The sequence below is a fragment of the Spermophilus citellus genome (assembly GCF_964194105.1).
Source record: "Spermophilus citellus genome assembly, chromosome: 9".
In the NCBI taxonomy this organism is placed as follows: Eukaryota; Metazoa; Chordata; class Mammalia; order Rodentia; family Sciuridae; genus Spermophilus; species Spermophilus citellus.
The window spans coordinates 76,070,633-76,088,906 of NC_138191.1; the positions used below are offsets into that span (position 1 = coordinate 76,070,633).

The 18,274-nt window shown below is 32.1% G+C and overlaps 1 protein-coding gene across 1 annotated transcript; it reads left to right on the top strand.

Moving 5' to 3' along the window:
* Positions 1-6,452: 6,452 nt before the first annotated feature.
* ASB17 (ankyrin repeat and SOCS box containing 17) lies at positions 6,453-17,942 on the top strand (the record flags this gene model as incomplete). The annotated part of the gene is made up of 3 exons (XM_081308490.1): positions 6,453-6,850; positions 15,238-15,517; positions 17,736-17,942. The coding sequence occupies 3 exons, from the start codon at positions 6,453-6,455 to the stop codon at positions 17,940-17,942; spliced, it is 885 nt and encodes a 294-aa protein (XP_081164616.1).
* Between the last annotated feature and the right edge of the window lie 332 nt (positions 17,943-18,274).

An 18,274-nucleotide genomic window follows, 5' to 3' on the forward strand; every position in this document is an offset into this window, starting at 1 on the left:
GCATATGATAGAAGCTTCAGTTTGTACTAAATGAATGTATAAGTGAACATATGAATGAAAGACTTGGGAGTAAATAAATTTAATTAGACAAATTTCTAGAAATTTGAATCCAGAAAAAAAAGAACAAATATATAATAAGAATGGAAAATAACAGAGGTTTTAAGGAGATTTTACATATTTTTCAAAAAGTTTTATGTGTAACCTCCTGTAAACATAATTTTAAATTCTTCTAAAATCAATATTCTCCTGGAAATATTTAAATCATAAAAAATTACACAAGAAAAAAATAATTCAGCAATCTTGGAATGAAAAACCAGCCTCTACCTCAGAGCAAAGCCTGTCCAAGAAAGGGACATCACCTTTGTCCTTGGAAAGACCCACAGAGCACTCCTAGGCACATTCCCACCCTTCTAAGTTGTTTATCTACAAATAACAGGAGAGATCTGCTGCACCAGGTGTCCCTGACTCAGTCAGGCTAGGTGGGGATCCATAGCAACACCCTAGCAGCCACCAATCAGCATGAGACAGGGAAATACCTGGGATGCCAAATGACCCTCCCAGTAGTTTATGGTGGTTGATAACGTGTTGGGAAACCATGTAGTTAAGCACGGACACCCCTTTTGGCTTAAACCAATCAGTTCAAACCAATCCCCCTCTTGTAGTAACCAATCATCCCTACCCAACTTTTTCCCGCCAGTGAATGTGCTAATCATGTTTTAGAGTTGTTATTTGATTTCCCCGTGGTGTGTGATGATTTGCTAAGAGATGCTATGATGTATGTGGGGGTCCCTGCCTTCTCCAAAGAATGTATAAAACTGCTGCAAACCCTGGGCTGGGGGCCTCTCAGTGTCACCAGTTGCTGTGTGTGCGCGCGCTCGCAATAAACACCTCTTTGCTGTTTACATCGATCTTGGTCTCTGGTGGTCTTTTGGGGGTCCCGAATTCGAGCATAACAGGAACAGTTTTAAAGTTTTTCAAATATTTTACATATATATATATATATATATATATATATATATATATATATATGTAAATAGAGATCTTATTTAAACATTACTTCTTCAGGGAAGTTTTCTTGATACTGGATTAATACTTTCTTGTATATATGTAAATATATATATGCATGTATATATATTTTTTTATTCAAACTCAAAGAACAAATACAATTTTATAAAGCTAGCATAATCTAGCTTTAATAAACTAAATATGACAAATATAAAAAGACTTAACAAACTGATCTCATTTATCAATATAGCACTAAAAATACTCAACGGAATTATATCAACTTAACTATAGGAGAATATTAAAAGAATAAGGTACCTTGACCAGGTGGGGTTTATTTTTGGAATTCAAAGAGGGCAGAGATTTACAAAATATCATTTTATAATGAGTAGGCCAAAGGAGAAAAATATCATGATGAAATCAATAGATGAACAAAAGAGGATATTTGCTTATATTTAGTACATGTTACTAATAAAAATACTTCATTAAACAAAAATAACTAAGATCACACTTAATAGTAAAACAGAGAAAGAAGAAAAGATAGTAAAAAAGGTCCTTCATCCTTGCCATCTTCAAGTGACTTGTAGAGGCTATCTGAAACATTATCTAGAAGAATTCCTAAGCTTCTTCCTGGTTCAGTAGGAAACAGTCTGGCCATGGAAAAGAAAGATATCTTGCTGTTCAGAAGATACAAGGAAAGGAAAGAGTAAAACTAATAAAAGAGTCTAGTAAGATTTTTATTAGTTAATATATATGTAAAATTCAAAAGTTTTTCTATATCCCTGTAATTAATAGCCAGTTAGAAAATATCCAGTGACCTAGGAGGTTGAGGCAGGAGGATCGAAGGTTTGAAGCCAGCCTCAGCAATTTAGCAAGTCAGCAACTTAAAGAGATCCTACCTCAAAATCAAAAATAAAAAGGGCTTTCGATGTAGTTTAGTGCTCTTAGGCTTAATTCCCAATGCCCAAAACAGAAAAAAAAATATTACGGAAAATCTGAACACAAAAAATATAAAATACATAGGAATAAATGTGTTATGAAATGTATTAAGGTCTTCTATGGAGAAAATAATGAAACTTTATTGACCAACCTAAAAAGGGGGCTTAAATAAATAAATGGGCATCTCAAGTTTCTAAATGGAAAGACTCAGTATTTAAACATCTTTAAAAAGATACTTATTCTCCCCATATTAATCTATGTAATAAGTACAGTTCCAATCAAATATGAGAGAATATGACTATGATATAAAAATAATTTTAAATCATAGAAAGAGGATAAAGTTGAACTGCCAATTATTAGAAGATATAAAATTAGAAAACTCTTGTGAATACTGACACATAAAGACACAAAATAGTTACATCTAATGAGTACAAAAACTTAGAAATGTTCATTCAAAAAATTTATATATAGGGGCTAAGTTGTAACTCAGTGGTAGAGTGCCTGCCTAGCACATATGAGGCACTGGGTTTAATCCTCAGCACTAAATCAATCAATCAATCAATCAATCAAAGGTATTCTGTCCCTCTACAACTAAAAAATATTTTTTAAAAATTTATATATATATATATATATTATATAATATATAATATATATATATATAGTATGTGATATAGGGAGTATTTTAGTGATCAAAGGATGACAAAGAGCAATGTTTGGTAAATAAAATTACATCTCTATTTCATGCAAAAACCAAAATTTAATCCAAAAGCTCTAAAAAGAACTAATTATACAATAATAAAAACATCAAATCTAGGTAGCAATACTACACAATCATATCACTCACCTATGGTTTACTTATAAATGCTTCTCTGGTAGAACTCAGCTGTCCATTTATCCTTGACACTACTCCTTAGGTAGGTGATGACCTCTTCTTTTTGTAGTGTTGTTGTGCTGCACCAGTTCTACATCTTAACAAAATGTAGCTGCACTAGGTCAGTCAGGTTATAGATTTAACTATCTAGTAAAAATTAATTACCTCAAGGATTAATGAGTGATAATGGTTTCAAATATGTCTTCTAATACCTAGGCCTGAAATGCCCTAACCCAGAGGAAAACTGATTAGAAATTTCAAGTGGCATTTATAATCTATGTAACTTTTTAAAATTTGTATTTTTAATTGTTTTTATCAAAATTACTCATGAGAATTCCTTAACACAAGACTTCTGAAACTTTTTTATTATGAATCATATAGGGATATAATTAACATTGCAGATTCTAAACCAAGAATCTAGATATGGCTTCATGTTCTAAATTTTTCAAAATCCCAGATTGTGTTTCTGCGGCTGCTTCGAAAATTATATTTTAGGAAGAAATTTTAAACAACATGCAGATATAGCTCTAATGGCAGGGAAACCAGTAGTTATCCATGTAATTGATTCTGACCAAAGGGTTTTTTTTGTTGTTGTTGTTGTTTAAATTTTTTTATTTGTTCTAATTAGTCATACATGATAGCAGGATGCATTTCAATTCATTGTACACAAATGGAGCACAACTTTTCATTTCTCTGGTTGTACATGATGTTGAGTTGTACCACATGTGCAATCATACATGTACCTACCGTAATGATGTTCACCTCATTCCACCATCTTTCCTGCCCCCATTCCCCCTCCCCTTCACCCAATTAAAGTTCTTCCATTCTCCCCACACTGATGGATCAGCATCCACGTATCAGATAGAAGTGGTTTAACCTAATCACAACACACAGAAACCAACATGAAATTCATGCCTAGGTTTTCAATCTTAAGTATCTTAAAAAAAAAAAAAAAGGTATTTGTTAAAACTTGCTACTTCTTGGCCTGAGGTTGTAGCTCAGTGGTAGAGTACTTGCCTAGCATGTGTGAGGCACTGGGTTCAATTCTCAGCACTGCATATAAATAAATAAAGGTAAATTGACAACTAAACATTTTTTTAAAAGAAAAACAACCTCACAACTTCTCAATCATTAATATAAAATGTATGAAACTGATATGTAACATTTTTAAGCAAAGACATTTATTAAAGCTGTCAAATATATTTGTAGTACCATTAAACTTCTGTCGATTTTACTGAGGGCTTTCCATAAACATGAGCTGCATAAGCCACACACTATGGACAAATAGTATAGATACGCTAAAGTATAAGGGCAGCTGAGCACAAACTGTGTATACAGTCTTGGTTCAAATCATTGCTACTCACTAGCTGATTGACCTCTGGCAAGTGGCTTAACCCATGTAAACGTCAGGTTCCTCAACTACAAAATGGGGGTAACAATAGAAAATTATTAGAACTAAATGAAAAAGGGCATATAAAGCACTTGCCTACTACAGTCAAAGAACAAGAGGAATCAATATATGTTAACTAGTAGATTGTCTACTAAATGTGTTTTGATAATTACCATTAGTAATGGCTATAATTTAAAAAAATAAAGAATTAATACAGTACCAATTTTAGCTTACTCTGTTCAAATTTTTATATTCAAAGTGAACATAACTTGTTTTTTTCTGATTACAAAAAAATACATACTCACTAACATTCAAATTATGCAGAAAATTATAGAGGAAAAAGGGGAAAATCATTCTTATTTATACATCCAGAGATTTATATTTCTATTACTTTAAATATATTCTCAAACACTTTTTTCCAAAACCAAGATTAATCTATCATATGTTTATCTCAGTTTTATTTATATATAATCATAGAGCTCTTGTTTCATGACCTATATTCATAAACTATACATAAAAATGAAAATGCAGTTTTCTCTTTTTGGAGAAGCACTAGGGTAGAGGTGAAGATTCTAGCCCCATCCTGCCTGCATTCAAACCCTAGCTTTACAAATTATTAGACATCATCTTGGACAAGACATTCTTGCTCAAAAAGCACTATAGCTCAGCTTCCTTACCTGTATAGTTATTTTAAATATTAAAGGAGTTAATATCTAAAGTACAATAAACAGTGCCTCATATATAAAAGTTATCTTTTATTACACATAGTCATACAAAGTGCCCATAATATATTGGTATATAAATTAAAAGCAGCTCATAGAACTATGGTAATTTTATCCAATTTGTATGAAATTAACAAAATATAGAATAATACACCTACATCTTATTTTGTATACACATACATTAGCATAAAAGTATTTAGAAGGCTATACATAATTGCTAACATGAATATCTCAAGAGATTTTCATTGGCTTTATAATGTTGCAATTTTTACAACTTTTATGCATATTACTAAGAAATCAATAAAAATAGTTCAATTTAGAAATGTATTTTTGAGAAAATGAAGAAAGAAAGAATAGAGAAAAACAACTAAACCCTTGGTTTTCAGAAAGATGACAATCGTTATTAGGTTGTCATGGTGAGAAAAAGACTTCAGAATTTACAAAATTAAATGTAATATTGGTAGAACTATATTATAGTAAATCCAAAGTTATCATTTCCTCTTACTAAAAAGACATCAATTGTGTGATTTAAGTAAAAATGTGAGAAAAGGAAAAAGAGAACACATTTTCTTTTAAAAATGCTAATACATATATGCATGGAATACACAAAACCAAGGTTGTCACATTTATTACTGACAACTCTGTGAATGGCATAGAAAGGTGGCTGAAACATAAGCTACTAAACAATAATAAAACAACTATAACATATTTCCTTTTTATAAAAATTGGGACAAGGATGCCATACCAAGATTGAAGAACTTTTAATATACAAATTGTATATATATTCTCCTTGTTTATAGAAGAATAATCTCTATAAAATATAAAATCCAAGACAAAATTTTTGAATTTTATTTAATATTTTACTCCATTCTTGTCTCTCTGGGAATGAATATACACAAGTTAGCAAGTTACTTTAGCTAACAAATCAGTCTCAACTCTAAAATAGGGAAAATAACCTATGAGGATTAAGTGAGAATAAATGGTATTCATGCAGAACATGAAGACAATAGTACTTTATTGTCTATTGTTTACATGATAAGCTTAAAAATAATCAATCTGTTTATTAATATTATTTAGTGTAATGTAAGAATGTGCTTTTATTCTATTTTCTATTTGTTTACATGTTAGGCTAAAAAGAATAATGAGTTTGATTAATATTGTTTAATGTAATATATAAACCTTGCTTTCAGCACTTGAGAAACATACAAAGTAGCTTGTGGTGAGTTTTGGGGAAGTTGAAAATACTGTATCTTAGCTCCTTCCCCCATGCCATTTCTGTCCATGTCTCTCAAATGCCATCAGTTACATAGAGAGTCCCAAATTTCTTACCTATGCTGATGACAGATCTGCATCTATTGTGATGTCATCAGTACTTTATGGTAACATTTCATTTGACATTTTTACCCTGGTTACAGTTTAAAGGACACTGTTTGTGAAGTAAAGCCTATCACATTATCAAAATATGTAACTAAAGGATTACAGTATGACTACTTGTGATTTTATTTCTATACTGCTGCCTTAAGAAGCAATGAGTAAATCTAAATTATGTCGTAAGACTTCTTTTCCAAGAAGCAATATATTCTGCAATCTTATTGACAAAATTGTTAAGAGACCCTCTTTGCAGTTTTTGGGTCAATGGGGATATCACTGTTATGAACCTAGGATTTACAGAACACTGGCAAAAATTCTGAGGTATGTCGACTTGGATGGGTTTGACATACTACTTACAGATTATATTGCATTTGTGGAAAAATCAGGATACCGTTTTGAACTAAATTTTAACCTTGAATTTACTGAAATATGTGTGAATACAATTCTGTACTGGGTTTTTGCCAGAAAAGGTAATCCTGATTTTGTGGAATTGCTTCTTAAGAAGACAAAAGACTATGTTCAAGACCGAAGTTGTAACCTGGCACTGATATGGAGGTAATAATCTTATGTTTTTACCATTGAAATTTTTACCTTTAGGAGATTATAATCCTTCTTTTCTCTTCAATTAATAAGTATAGTTTCTATATACAGATGTGCATTTATTCACACCTGAGTCATAAATCCTGACTCAACTTCTCATTGTTCACTCCTTTATTTCTTATGTAGTTGATAAACTTTTACCTACTTGAATGTAGTTATGTACTAATAAAATATTAGTGGTTCTGCTTTATATAGTTTACATATTAGGGATCAATGTAATGCAATGTTACAGAATATAGGTTTCTCTAACAAGACAAAACATTGTTTTGTGTGATACTCTGATCTTTTTGAGAATATCAAATAGTATATTTATAATTTGTGTATTAGTTGACTTTCAAAGTACAATACAGAATATACAAACATATTCACTTAGTATTATTTATTAAACATCATAGTTCCCTATTTGTATGCTAAATGTTGATAAACTTGACTGCAAATTTTCCACACATGAGCACAAAGAAAATCAAGTTCCTACCGCAATCTGTTATAGGGCCAAATTTTTACATAGTCTGAACTTGTCAATTTACCTAATGACTACCTGAGGATCTCATAAAATAAAAGTGACCTCCTTGTAGAGTCTGTAACATAGTTTTTGAAGTTATCTAATTTGTATTAACTCTAACCTATTCTTTGCTTTTAGGTATTAGTCTTATTAGAATAGATGTGCATTTATTCATTTATTCAATGAAGTATTGATCATTGTACTATATATATGCAACATTGTGCTAGGCACAATGACAGGAACAGGTGTACAAAGAAAAAAACAGATCAATTAAAGACTAATTCAATTTAGGTTCTACCTGAAGCAGAGATTTTTTTTTTTTGGACTGTGTATCACTGTGCTATTGAAAAACTCCTGGACTGTGTTTCTTAATGATTACCCAAGTACATGAACTGATAGCTATGGTTTGGGAATATCAATTTAAAAACCCCAAATAGCACTTTTTGTTGTCTTAAGTAACCAGTATATTTGTTACTACAGGAGACAGCAGCACTTCTAAAGCTGTGTGTCACAAAGTTGACTAAGTAATGCCTTTGTGTACCCTTAGCAGGCCCATGGGAAAGAAAAATGGAGTAAAACAGAAGTGAATAAAGAAAAAGAAATAAATATACAGAAGGGAGAGAAGAAAATTGGAAAGAAAAAAAAATGAAAAAAAGAAACACACAGTAGAACACTATAGAGGGCCATGAACAACATTTTCTTTTTAGTGCTGAGGATCAAACCCAGGGCCTTGTAAATGCTAAGCAAGTGCTCTACAACTAAGCTATTTACATCCCAGTCCCCATTATCAATTACTTTAAAATACAGTTTTTAAATTAATAAATTTTGACTTAGAATCATATATAAGATAAAAACTCATTACAGGTCAATTCTATTTACCACAGAATCACTTGAATTTTTCAGAATCTTAGAATTTCAGATATGAATGAAGAATGAGAATTTTTTGGTAAACTCTAACGGTAGGCAGCAGCCTCTTGCATAGCATCCCTGGCCAATGCTCCTTGGTCTCTGAACAACTCTAATAATAGAGAGTTAACTATTTCCAGGGATATATCAGTTCCTTGCCGGGAATCCTTTTGTCTCCCAGCTATACAGTTTCCCACAAAGATTTACCCATTCCCATAATTTTAAATATTATGTATATACCAAAGTCTCCAAAAGCTTTATCTCTAGCTCTGATCTCTCTTTTCAGCTCCAGACTCCCTCTACTATCTACTTAACTTTGCCACTTGGTATGTCAAACTTAGTAAAAACAAAACAGAATATTGATCTAACTTGTCCTTTTCCTTATCTATTCCTCTCTGTGAGTTCCCCCACATGATTCACAGCTCCTGTTGTTCTACCCTATTGCTCAAGGCAGAAATCTGGGATTTATTCTTGATTATTCTCTTTCCTTTAACAACAAATGAGCAAGTCCTTTTGCCTATTATCTGTAAAACATAGCCAATCAGTTCCATTTATTTTCATTTCCTTCTTTCTAACCTAAGTGAAGCTACCCTCTTCTCCTGCCTAGATAATGGCAATAGACTCTTAGACTTCCAGGTTTCATTCTTCCCTTCCCACCCCTATAATCTATTCTTGACTTGGACATTTGAGTGACCTTTTTAAAACGTAAATTAGCTCATTATCACCCATATTCAAAATCCTCCAAAGTTTTCCCACTACAAATGGTATCAAACAATACCCCTTTTTATAAAATCCTACATGAATGGCCCTCAATATTTCCTCCAAATCTAGTCTCATGTTATTCTCTATATTTGATCACTATCATTGAACCCCTTCTTGAACATCTTAAAGTTCATTCCTGCCCTTGAGGCCTTATAACTGCTCCCTTCACCTGAAAAATCTCTTCACTCAGACATTCCCATAACTAACTTCTTCTTAACAGTTGGATCTCAGTATAAATAAATAATATTTCCACAGAGAGAATTTCCTTAATCACCTAAAGAAGTTAATCATTATTAGAGCATTTTATTTCCATTCTCTGCACAGCACCAATCACTGTGTATTTGCTGTCTGTTTCTTTCATTGATTTGTTTGCTCTCATTCTACCCTTAATAAAAGTAAGCTCTACGAGAACAGGAACTTTGACTACTGCATCACTGAATCCTCAGTGCCTAGAACTATGCCACATATTGAGCAAGTGCTCAGCCAAGATTTTGTTGCATGAAAAAGTGAATTTTAATACAGATTTATTTGATTCTTCTTTCTCATAGTGTGCTGAAATCTGCTTCCCTTTCTCTAATATGCCTTTCTAGCTTTAAAAAACAGTCAACATACTCTTCCTTCTACATGGAAACCTCTCAAATATTTGAACACAGCTATTATATCCTCAAAACAATTACTTTAATTTCCTACTATCTGTTTATTTTTATAGCAGAATCATTCTTTGGTCACTCTCTGTGGTGTACACTCTAATTTGATAATATCCCTATTATAATAATGAACAGCTCATTATTACCCATATTCAAAATCTTCTATACCACATTTACAAAGTCCCTGGGGTAGAGGAGATAGAATTAATGGGGAAAAAAGGAATTTGTTCATTTTTACAACAAACATTCTAATGCCACAGTGCAACAGATTATAAGTGGCTAAAGGGAAATGATGTCATTCATTTAAAGTAACAATAATCATTTATTAAGCATTTTCTAAGTGTCAAGCTACATGCAACTTGTTGGAGATATAAAGACAAAGGTAGTCATTTTTCTGATTTTGGAAAGCTTACATAATAGTGAGGCATAAATGGAAAAAAAATTATAATTACACTCTAAGTGCCAAAATACAAGCTTCTACAGATATAGCAGAGAAGGAAATTTTTAATACCACTGGGAAAGAGTATGTATCAGAGAAAGTCTCTAGAAAAAGGGAGGCATTCAATTGATTTTAAAAGACAAAAATTTTCCCTTTTTCCCCCTTGGGAAAAAAAAATGTAATGTAGGCAGAGAGAAGGCAACTAAAACTAAGGGAAACACTCAGTATGTTGTCTCCAATGACTTCAGGCAGTTCAGTAATAGCTAGAAAGTGAGATGAGAATCAAAAGTGGCTAAAGACTAAGCCTTGAATGAAATCTTCAAGGGCTTTATAGGCCATATAGAGGGATTTAAATGAAATCATTGGGATACCCAGGCAATGAAAGTCAAAATTATAGAATGAAAAGAGGGGGAAATAATTCTGCTCTACCACCTTCCTCTCCAACCTTTACCACACTTCTGTATCACAACTGTCCAGTTAAGTCATAATAATAAACTGAAGCAGCAGCAGACAGAGAAAAAGAGAGATTTTAAAACAGAATAGTATATTATTAGAAGTGAAGAATCAGGGAAAAGTTAGTCTTTGATTTCTAAAAGTTCAGACTTGTTGATGGTTGCATTAATTTCCTGTTGCTGCTGTTTTTGGGGTTTTTTAAAGGCACAAACTTAATGGCTGAAAACAACATGAATTTATAGTTCTGGGAGGCAGAAGTCCAAAACGAGTCTTATGGAACTAAAATGAAAATTTCAGCAGGTCTGGCTACTTCTGGAGGCTCTAAAGCAGATCAGTTCTCTTACCTTTATCATCTTCAAAAGCCCACCTACATTTCTTGGCTCACAGCCTCTTCCTCCATCTTCAAAGCCAGCATGACTTCAGCAGCATGGTAGGGTCATCATATATCCTTCATTGACTCTGCTGCAATCATTCTCCAAAACTTCTTGTAAGGACCCTTGCAATTACCTGGATAATTTCCATCTCAAGATCCTTTTCCTAATCACATGTGCAAAGTTCCTTTTGTCATCATTTAACTTACCACACATGACCACAAGCCTCTCTAGACATTACAAGGAATCTGAAAATTCAGTTTTAGGTGTAGGAGTTTGCATTGCCTAAGGGATATATCCAGGTAGAGATGTACAATACATGGCTAGATCTATAGTGCCATCCCTGATGTCTTTCTATTAAATCCCACATCTACTCTGTTAGGAAATTTGCTGCTTCTGTTTTCAATTTATGGAATAGAGCCACCTCCACTGTTGTCACCCTGTTCCAAGCTAAGTTGTTTTATTCCTTTTGTCCTATAGCAAGTTCTCAACAAAGTGCCAGTCATGCTACACTTCTAACCAAACTCTCCAATGGTTTATGCATTCCATTTAGAGTAAAAGGTGAAGTTCTTATAATAATCTGTAAGGTTCATTTCAGTGTGGTATCCCATTTCCTCTAATCTCATATCCTACCCTTCTTTGCCCTTTTCAACCTTTCAACCACACTTGGCTCCCTTCTTCCTTTATCACTCCAGGTACACCCTCCTGCCTTAGGGCCCTTAAATATCTAAAAGGCACCTTATCCCTTTCTAGTCTTTGTCCCGATGTCATCTTTAGTAAGGACCTCTTCCAGCATCCAATGTAAAAATGGAAAATGCCCTCTATACACTTCCCAGTATATCCATACTTCTTATTCTGTGCTACTTTTTCTATTTTACACAGAATTTATCACCTCCTAACATATAAAATTTGTTTGCTGTATACATCCTGTATTGTCAGTAATGGTTTACTGTAACATAAGCAAGACAACAGAGTTTTTATTTTATTCACTGATGTATCCAAAGCACCTAAAGCAATGCCTAGCACATAGTATACATTAAATATTTGTTGAAATAAATGAGTAGACAGTAGTTGAAATTGTGGTCATGTATGAAATTTCCTGAATCAAATTAAAATTGCTCAAAAGGCCATATATTATTTAGATGATGAGGCAGAAGAAAAGGACACTGTGCAGGGGAGTTGAGAAGGAATAGCCAAAGAGATAGATGGGGAACAGTGAGACAATAGTCTGAAGAAAAGGGAAACATGGCTTCAAGAACCTCTGTGTTAAATACCACAGAGATAAAATTATATGGAGAAGCATCTACTAAGTTTTGTCAGCTAGAAACCAAAGGAGAATGGTTAGAAAAAAAATTAGAAATAATTATAGCTACAAAACAGAATCATCCTTTGCATGTCTATATGGAAATATTATGCTCCAGTTCATAAGCATATATGACAGGTTTTCAGATACAGAGGGTTCAGTTCATTAACCTTACATTTTAAAACTGAATTTTGCTTTGCTTGCCTTACTTTATCCATATAAATACTGTTATAATTAACTGTCACTACAGATTAAGCAACTTTTGGTTTATAGTACCATTCTCTTTAAATATGATGATTAATCATATATCATTTGGATACTGATTAGACTTTTTAATTTCATTTTCAACTTATTTGAGTTTTAGTTATATTTTCAACATTTTGCAATATTCATTTAATATTTCTAAAGGTAACCACAATTTTAATTTATTTAAATCCACTAGTATCTCAAATCTTAAAAATGACCACTTAAGGTTTATTTTGTTCCTCAAGTCTCCTGAATTCCAATACTATAAAGTTAAGGCAACTTAGCTTTCTTAAGAAGTAGCAAGATGAATAAATTTTATTGGCTTTGATAAGTTTAAATGATTGTATATCACCAAAAATCTTGTGAATATTAAAGACAAATTCCAATTAAAAATATTTGAGTGCCTATATTATATATGCCCAGCATTATTTTAGGCACTTAGAGATACAATAGTGGATAAAAACCACAAAATTTCTGTCTTTTTGGAGCTTCAATTTTTTACAGATAATTTTGCTCAGCCATTTATTTTGTAAGATGATAAAAATGAAAGCTTAAAGGCATTTAAGTAAGTTTTCCAAAATAATAAGAACTTAAGAGAGGTATGTTCAAAATGCCAAGAATAAGATAAAGTTCAGGGTATTCAAAGAAGACATCATGAAAGAATTTTTTGGACAGGGTCTTCTAAAATGAGCTAGACTTAGCATTGAAAAAATAAGAGAACATATACAAAGCAAAGAAATGTGAAAGAGCTAAATACAATGGTAGTTTGGAAAACAGAATACCAATGATGGATAACACAAAAGAAGTAGTTTAAGAGTTCAATTTTGGTTACATATTAAAAGTATCTGTGAAAAAGATGATATGTCCATGAAAATATTCACCTCAAGATATTTCAGTAGAGAATGAGGATAAATACACACACACACACACACACACACACACACACACACACACACTGTGCTAGTGGCAAAGTTAAGATTCACCTTTTGACTTCTAAAATGCTACTTTTCACTGCAACATACTATTTTTTTTTTCAATTACAAAATTCTGACATTTCAGAGCTCAGTGAAGCTTTGGAGATAAGCTTAGTTAGTTTAATGATTTTCTAATAGTGGTGAGGGCTCTAGCACCTTCAAATCCACTTCAACCAGAGATACTCCTTTTTCTGAGTTTTGTAGAATTCTTTAGATAAAAATAATTTAAAAACAATATATCTAAAACAAAACATTTATTGTATGTAGCTAGTCTTGTATAACAATCCCCAAAGCCAGTCTAAGTTCCTGGATAACCTACAGGAAGTGACTGTTCTAAATAGAGTCAAGTGACACTTCTCAGTGCTTCTACATTACCTCAAGCTTACTTCTACTGCAGCAATTATTACCTTATATTTACTGTGTTGAATTATTTGTCTGTTCTTTATTAGACCAAAATAAGGACTGCATTTTTCATCTCTATATAGCTACTTCTCAGTACATTCTGCCCAAACTAGTGTTAAACAAATCAGTTAACAAAAGAATAAGCAAATTAGTACATAAATGCATGAAGAAATTGAGACAAAGAGAATGATTTACCCAAGATCACACAGTTAGGAGAAACTCCAGTGTATACTGTTATATCATGCTGCCTTCCATCTTAATTAAATATATACAATCTTAAAGCTTCCTTTCCTTGCTCTGCCTAGTTGTCTCATACCAATATTTATACTTGGTATGCTATTGTGCAGTGTATATTAGTATTTTATTAGGTCAGCCAAGATAATCCCAAAGGAAAGGATCATTAAACAAATTTCCTTTTCCGTGGTCTTAAAAGCCATGTTACTTGGTCAAATTTGACCTGTTAATATAGATTTCCATGTGATCAAAAACACCACCGCCACGTTTACTCTACATTTACACCAACCAACTCAATAGTAAGCACCAAAGTCTAGTAAATGAAACAATTACAAACACTGCATAACATTAGGAAAAAAGTTCCATTCTGTCAGAAGAGAGGAAAATTTTTCAAGTGTAGCCATCATGCAGCACTCCAGGAAAAAAGATTTTAGAGGAATCAAAACTTTACTTCTGAAGAAAAATAAAATTCTGCCCTAAGGAACCTGATATAGCTCTCATCCTAATTTATATTTTTAAGCTCATTCTAATTTTATGAAAATGAATAAATAGACTTAAGATAGCTATACTTACTCCTTTTTCACCTAATCTCCAATCTCAATTTAAGCTCATATGTGACACATGATCAAGAACAAAATCAAACAAAAAGATACCAAATGGTTTCATAATTCTGTTAACAAAAGTAAAATTGTGAAAAATAATTTTCCTTTTTAGATTTTTTCCAGAGCTTCGTGAGTTTTATACTATGTTTCTAATCACTATGGCTTTCTCAAATGAGAAACACAGAATGGCTGTGACTACAAGTAACCCCTTTCCACACATTATAAATCTTTTTTGCTTACCTTTCTTCAAGTGTAAAGGGAACTTCAGATGTTTGGTAGGAGTTTTCTTTTATCCTTCAGTTTGGTCTAGACTTACACAATGAAAAACTCTTCATAAGGCATACTAATATAAATGTAAATTACACTTTATATATAAAGGTAGACTTTAAAAGTTAAGACAATATTTAAAATAATGCTATTATTTTTCTATTACTATTCAAAGGGTTTGGTCACGTTTCTTAATTCTGTATTCAATAAAGTTTTTGTTTGTTTGACTCACAGAACTTTCACACCAGTATACTGTCCAAGCCCACTAAGTGGCATCACACCTCTACTCTATGTAGCTCAGACAAGACAGTCTAACATCTTAAAAATACTCCTGCAATATGGAATCCTAGAAAGAGAAAAAAACCCTCTCAACATTGTCTTAACAATATTGCTGTACCCTTCAAGAGTGAGAATAATGGTTGATCATGAATTGATTGACATTGAGGAAGATGCCAAAACATGTTTAGTGTTATGTTCCAGAGTGCTTTCCACCATTTCAATCAGGGAAATAGAGGTAAGTAAAATATTGTTCTCTGGGTTTTTCTACTGATGATGAATTTTAAGATAAAACTGTGGTGGTAAAATTAAAAAGTTGATTTTAACCTATAGATTATATCCTGTGACAAATTAATCATATTCTTATTAATTAAAAATTAGAGGCAAAATCCAAATTAGCTAAAAATTAGTCCTTTACTTTATAATTTTGATTTCCTCAATATGGAAGAATTTTAAAAGTTAAATTTACAGTTTATTTAGTGTTACTATATAGTTGTATATTATTAAATACTATTAACATAAGCAGCTGTGTTTATTAAGATTTCTGTCTCTTAAAAGCAAAATAGAGCAGGGCATAGCGGCACATACCTATAGTCCCAGGCTCAGAAGGCTGAAGCAGTCAGTTTGCAAGTTCAAAGCCTGTTCTCAGCAACTTAGTGAGGCCCTAAGCACCTTAGCGAGACCCTATCTCAAAATAAAAAATAAAAGTTCTGGGATGTAGCTCAGTTGTTAAGCACCCCTTAGTTCAATCTCTGTGTCAAAACAAATAAACAAACAAAAAGCAAAGTAGATTAAACATTTTCAGACCTCTTTTCCAATAAGATATTTAAAAATGAAAGTTGCATTTATCTTTACAAATAAAATCACATACTAAGAAATATATTTTTTCCATTCAAAATTCCAAACACTTCTAATCATTATAAAGACATAAAGGCTTAAAATATTTGTTCTAATAATATATATCTCAGAAGTGGTAAAGATCTTCTTCTAAGGTTTTCAAAATAAACCAGGTTTATAGAAAAAAAATGACCATCTATATAGAAAATTTTCACCCTTCAAAATAAACAGCAAGTTCTAGAATCAAATTGTACCCATGCCCACTAATAGAAAGAAATGCCTTTTTAAAGTTATTCCTATAAACTTAAACCAGTCAAATTACTAAGGAATGAACAGTTCTCCCACTCTTTAAATAAAAGAATAAACAATTCTCCCACTCCAGAAATAAACTAATAGAGATATAACTCTGCTGTATTTTATTTTTCTTAGTGACTCAACAGTAAATAGCAATGCCTTCGCCAATTGTAAGGAAAACAAGTAGGTCAAATTATTTTGGCAACCCACTTTTAAAACAAAAATACCTTTTTTTTTTTGCATTTTCAGCAACTTGCTTGTCCTTGTTCAGTGTTAGTTCTGCACAATTATTCCAGAACGTATCAATTTTCAACCAATTCCATGAATGCTATTACTGAGGTATCACTACAGGAAGAAAATACTAGGATACAGTGAGTTGACCAAAATTACCCATCTGAGTGGCAAAGAATTTCCAATCAATTGCAGTTGAATAAGTTAAAATAGCACTGTGTAAGAAGATAAAGGATTAAATTGCTTGAAAAAGAACACTTCCAAGTAGGTTCCCCATCATAGCACATATATTTTATTGTAAGTAAATGTTTAGATATCTCTATGTCTACACCATGGGTCTTAGACAAAAACTGTGTCTCATTTATATTCCCTAGCAATTATCCCAAATGCCTATCACAATGCTGAGGATATATTAGATATTCTTTAAGTAACTAATGATTGAATAAATAACGAATGTGTACGTATCTAATATAGTTAAATAATTGAAAGTGTCATGGAGCCTAAAGAGTATAGGTTTTACTAGGAAATACATTTGTAATACAGGAATACCAAGTCAATCTATTAACATTTTGACCTCTAGAATTATATTTTTAAAGAGATACCTTCAAAAAAACTTTTTTTTTTTTTAATTTGGAGAAGCCTCTAGTAAGCCTTCTATGTGTTAACTTTTACTCTACAGTGGCTGGAACCACCAGGGAACAACTTCTAGGATTTACATTGTCTGTGTCCAGCTTTAGACCCATAGAATCAATCTCTGAAATAGGTCCTAAGCACCGAAAATCTTTACACCCACTAATATATGGCCACATTAACAATAAACTAATAAAATATAAGTATGATCATATAAAATTAAAAATTTACATAGCCATAGTGGTAAACAATTTAGTATGTATTCTTACTAACACTATTTAAACTTTATCATTGTTAGTATAAAATGGGAAAAAAATACCTGCCTTGGGTGAAAATATTTTTGAAAAGGCTACAAGAGTTAAATAAACAACATTTTTTTCTGAATTTGAGTAAAAAAAATAAAAATGCTAAAAACTTGGACTAATCCAATGATTAACATGACAAAAACTTTTCCCTTATTTCAGACACAACTGAGCTTAGGAAGACATCCAGTTATTTCAAATTGGTTGGACTACATTCCTTCAACAAGATACAAAGATCCATGTGAACTATTACATCTTTGCAGAATAACCATCAGGACTCAACTACTAACCAACAACATGCTCCCAAATGGAATATTTTCACTCGTAATTCCTGTTCGTCTACAGAGCTACCTGAATTTAGAAAGCTAATATGCATCTTTATCCTAAGTCCTTTAAAGATGCTCACCATTGTGCCAGTTTGAAGTTAATAAATTATTAACTTCATGAAAGTTTTTTTGAGGTTCATTATATACAAGGACTTTATTTACCTTTGCAGTTATTCTATGTCCAAATACAGTCACATGTTGAGGTTCTGAGGGTTAGAACATCAACATATATTTTTTTGGGGGGGGACAAAATTCAACACATAACAACTTCTAACTAAAAAATCAGATCAGTCACTAAATTTGGTTCAGTCACTAAATTTCTTTTTTCTTTGAAGTAAATGTCTTTTATCCCTCACCAGTCATTCTACCCTCTCC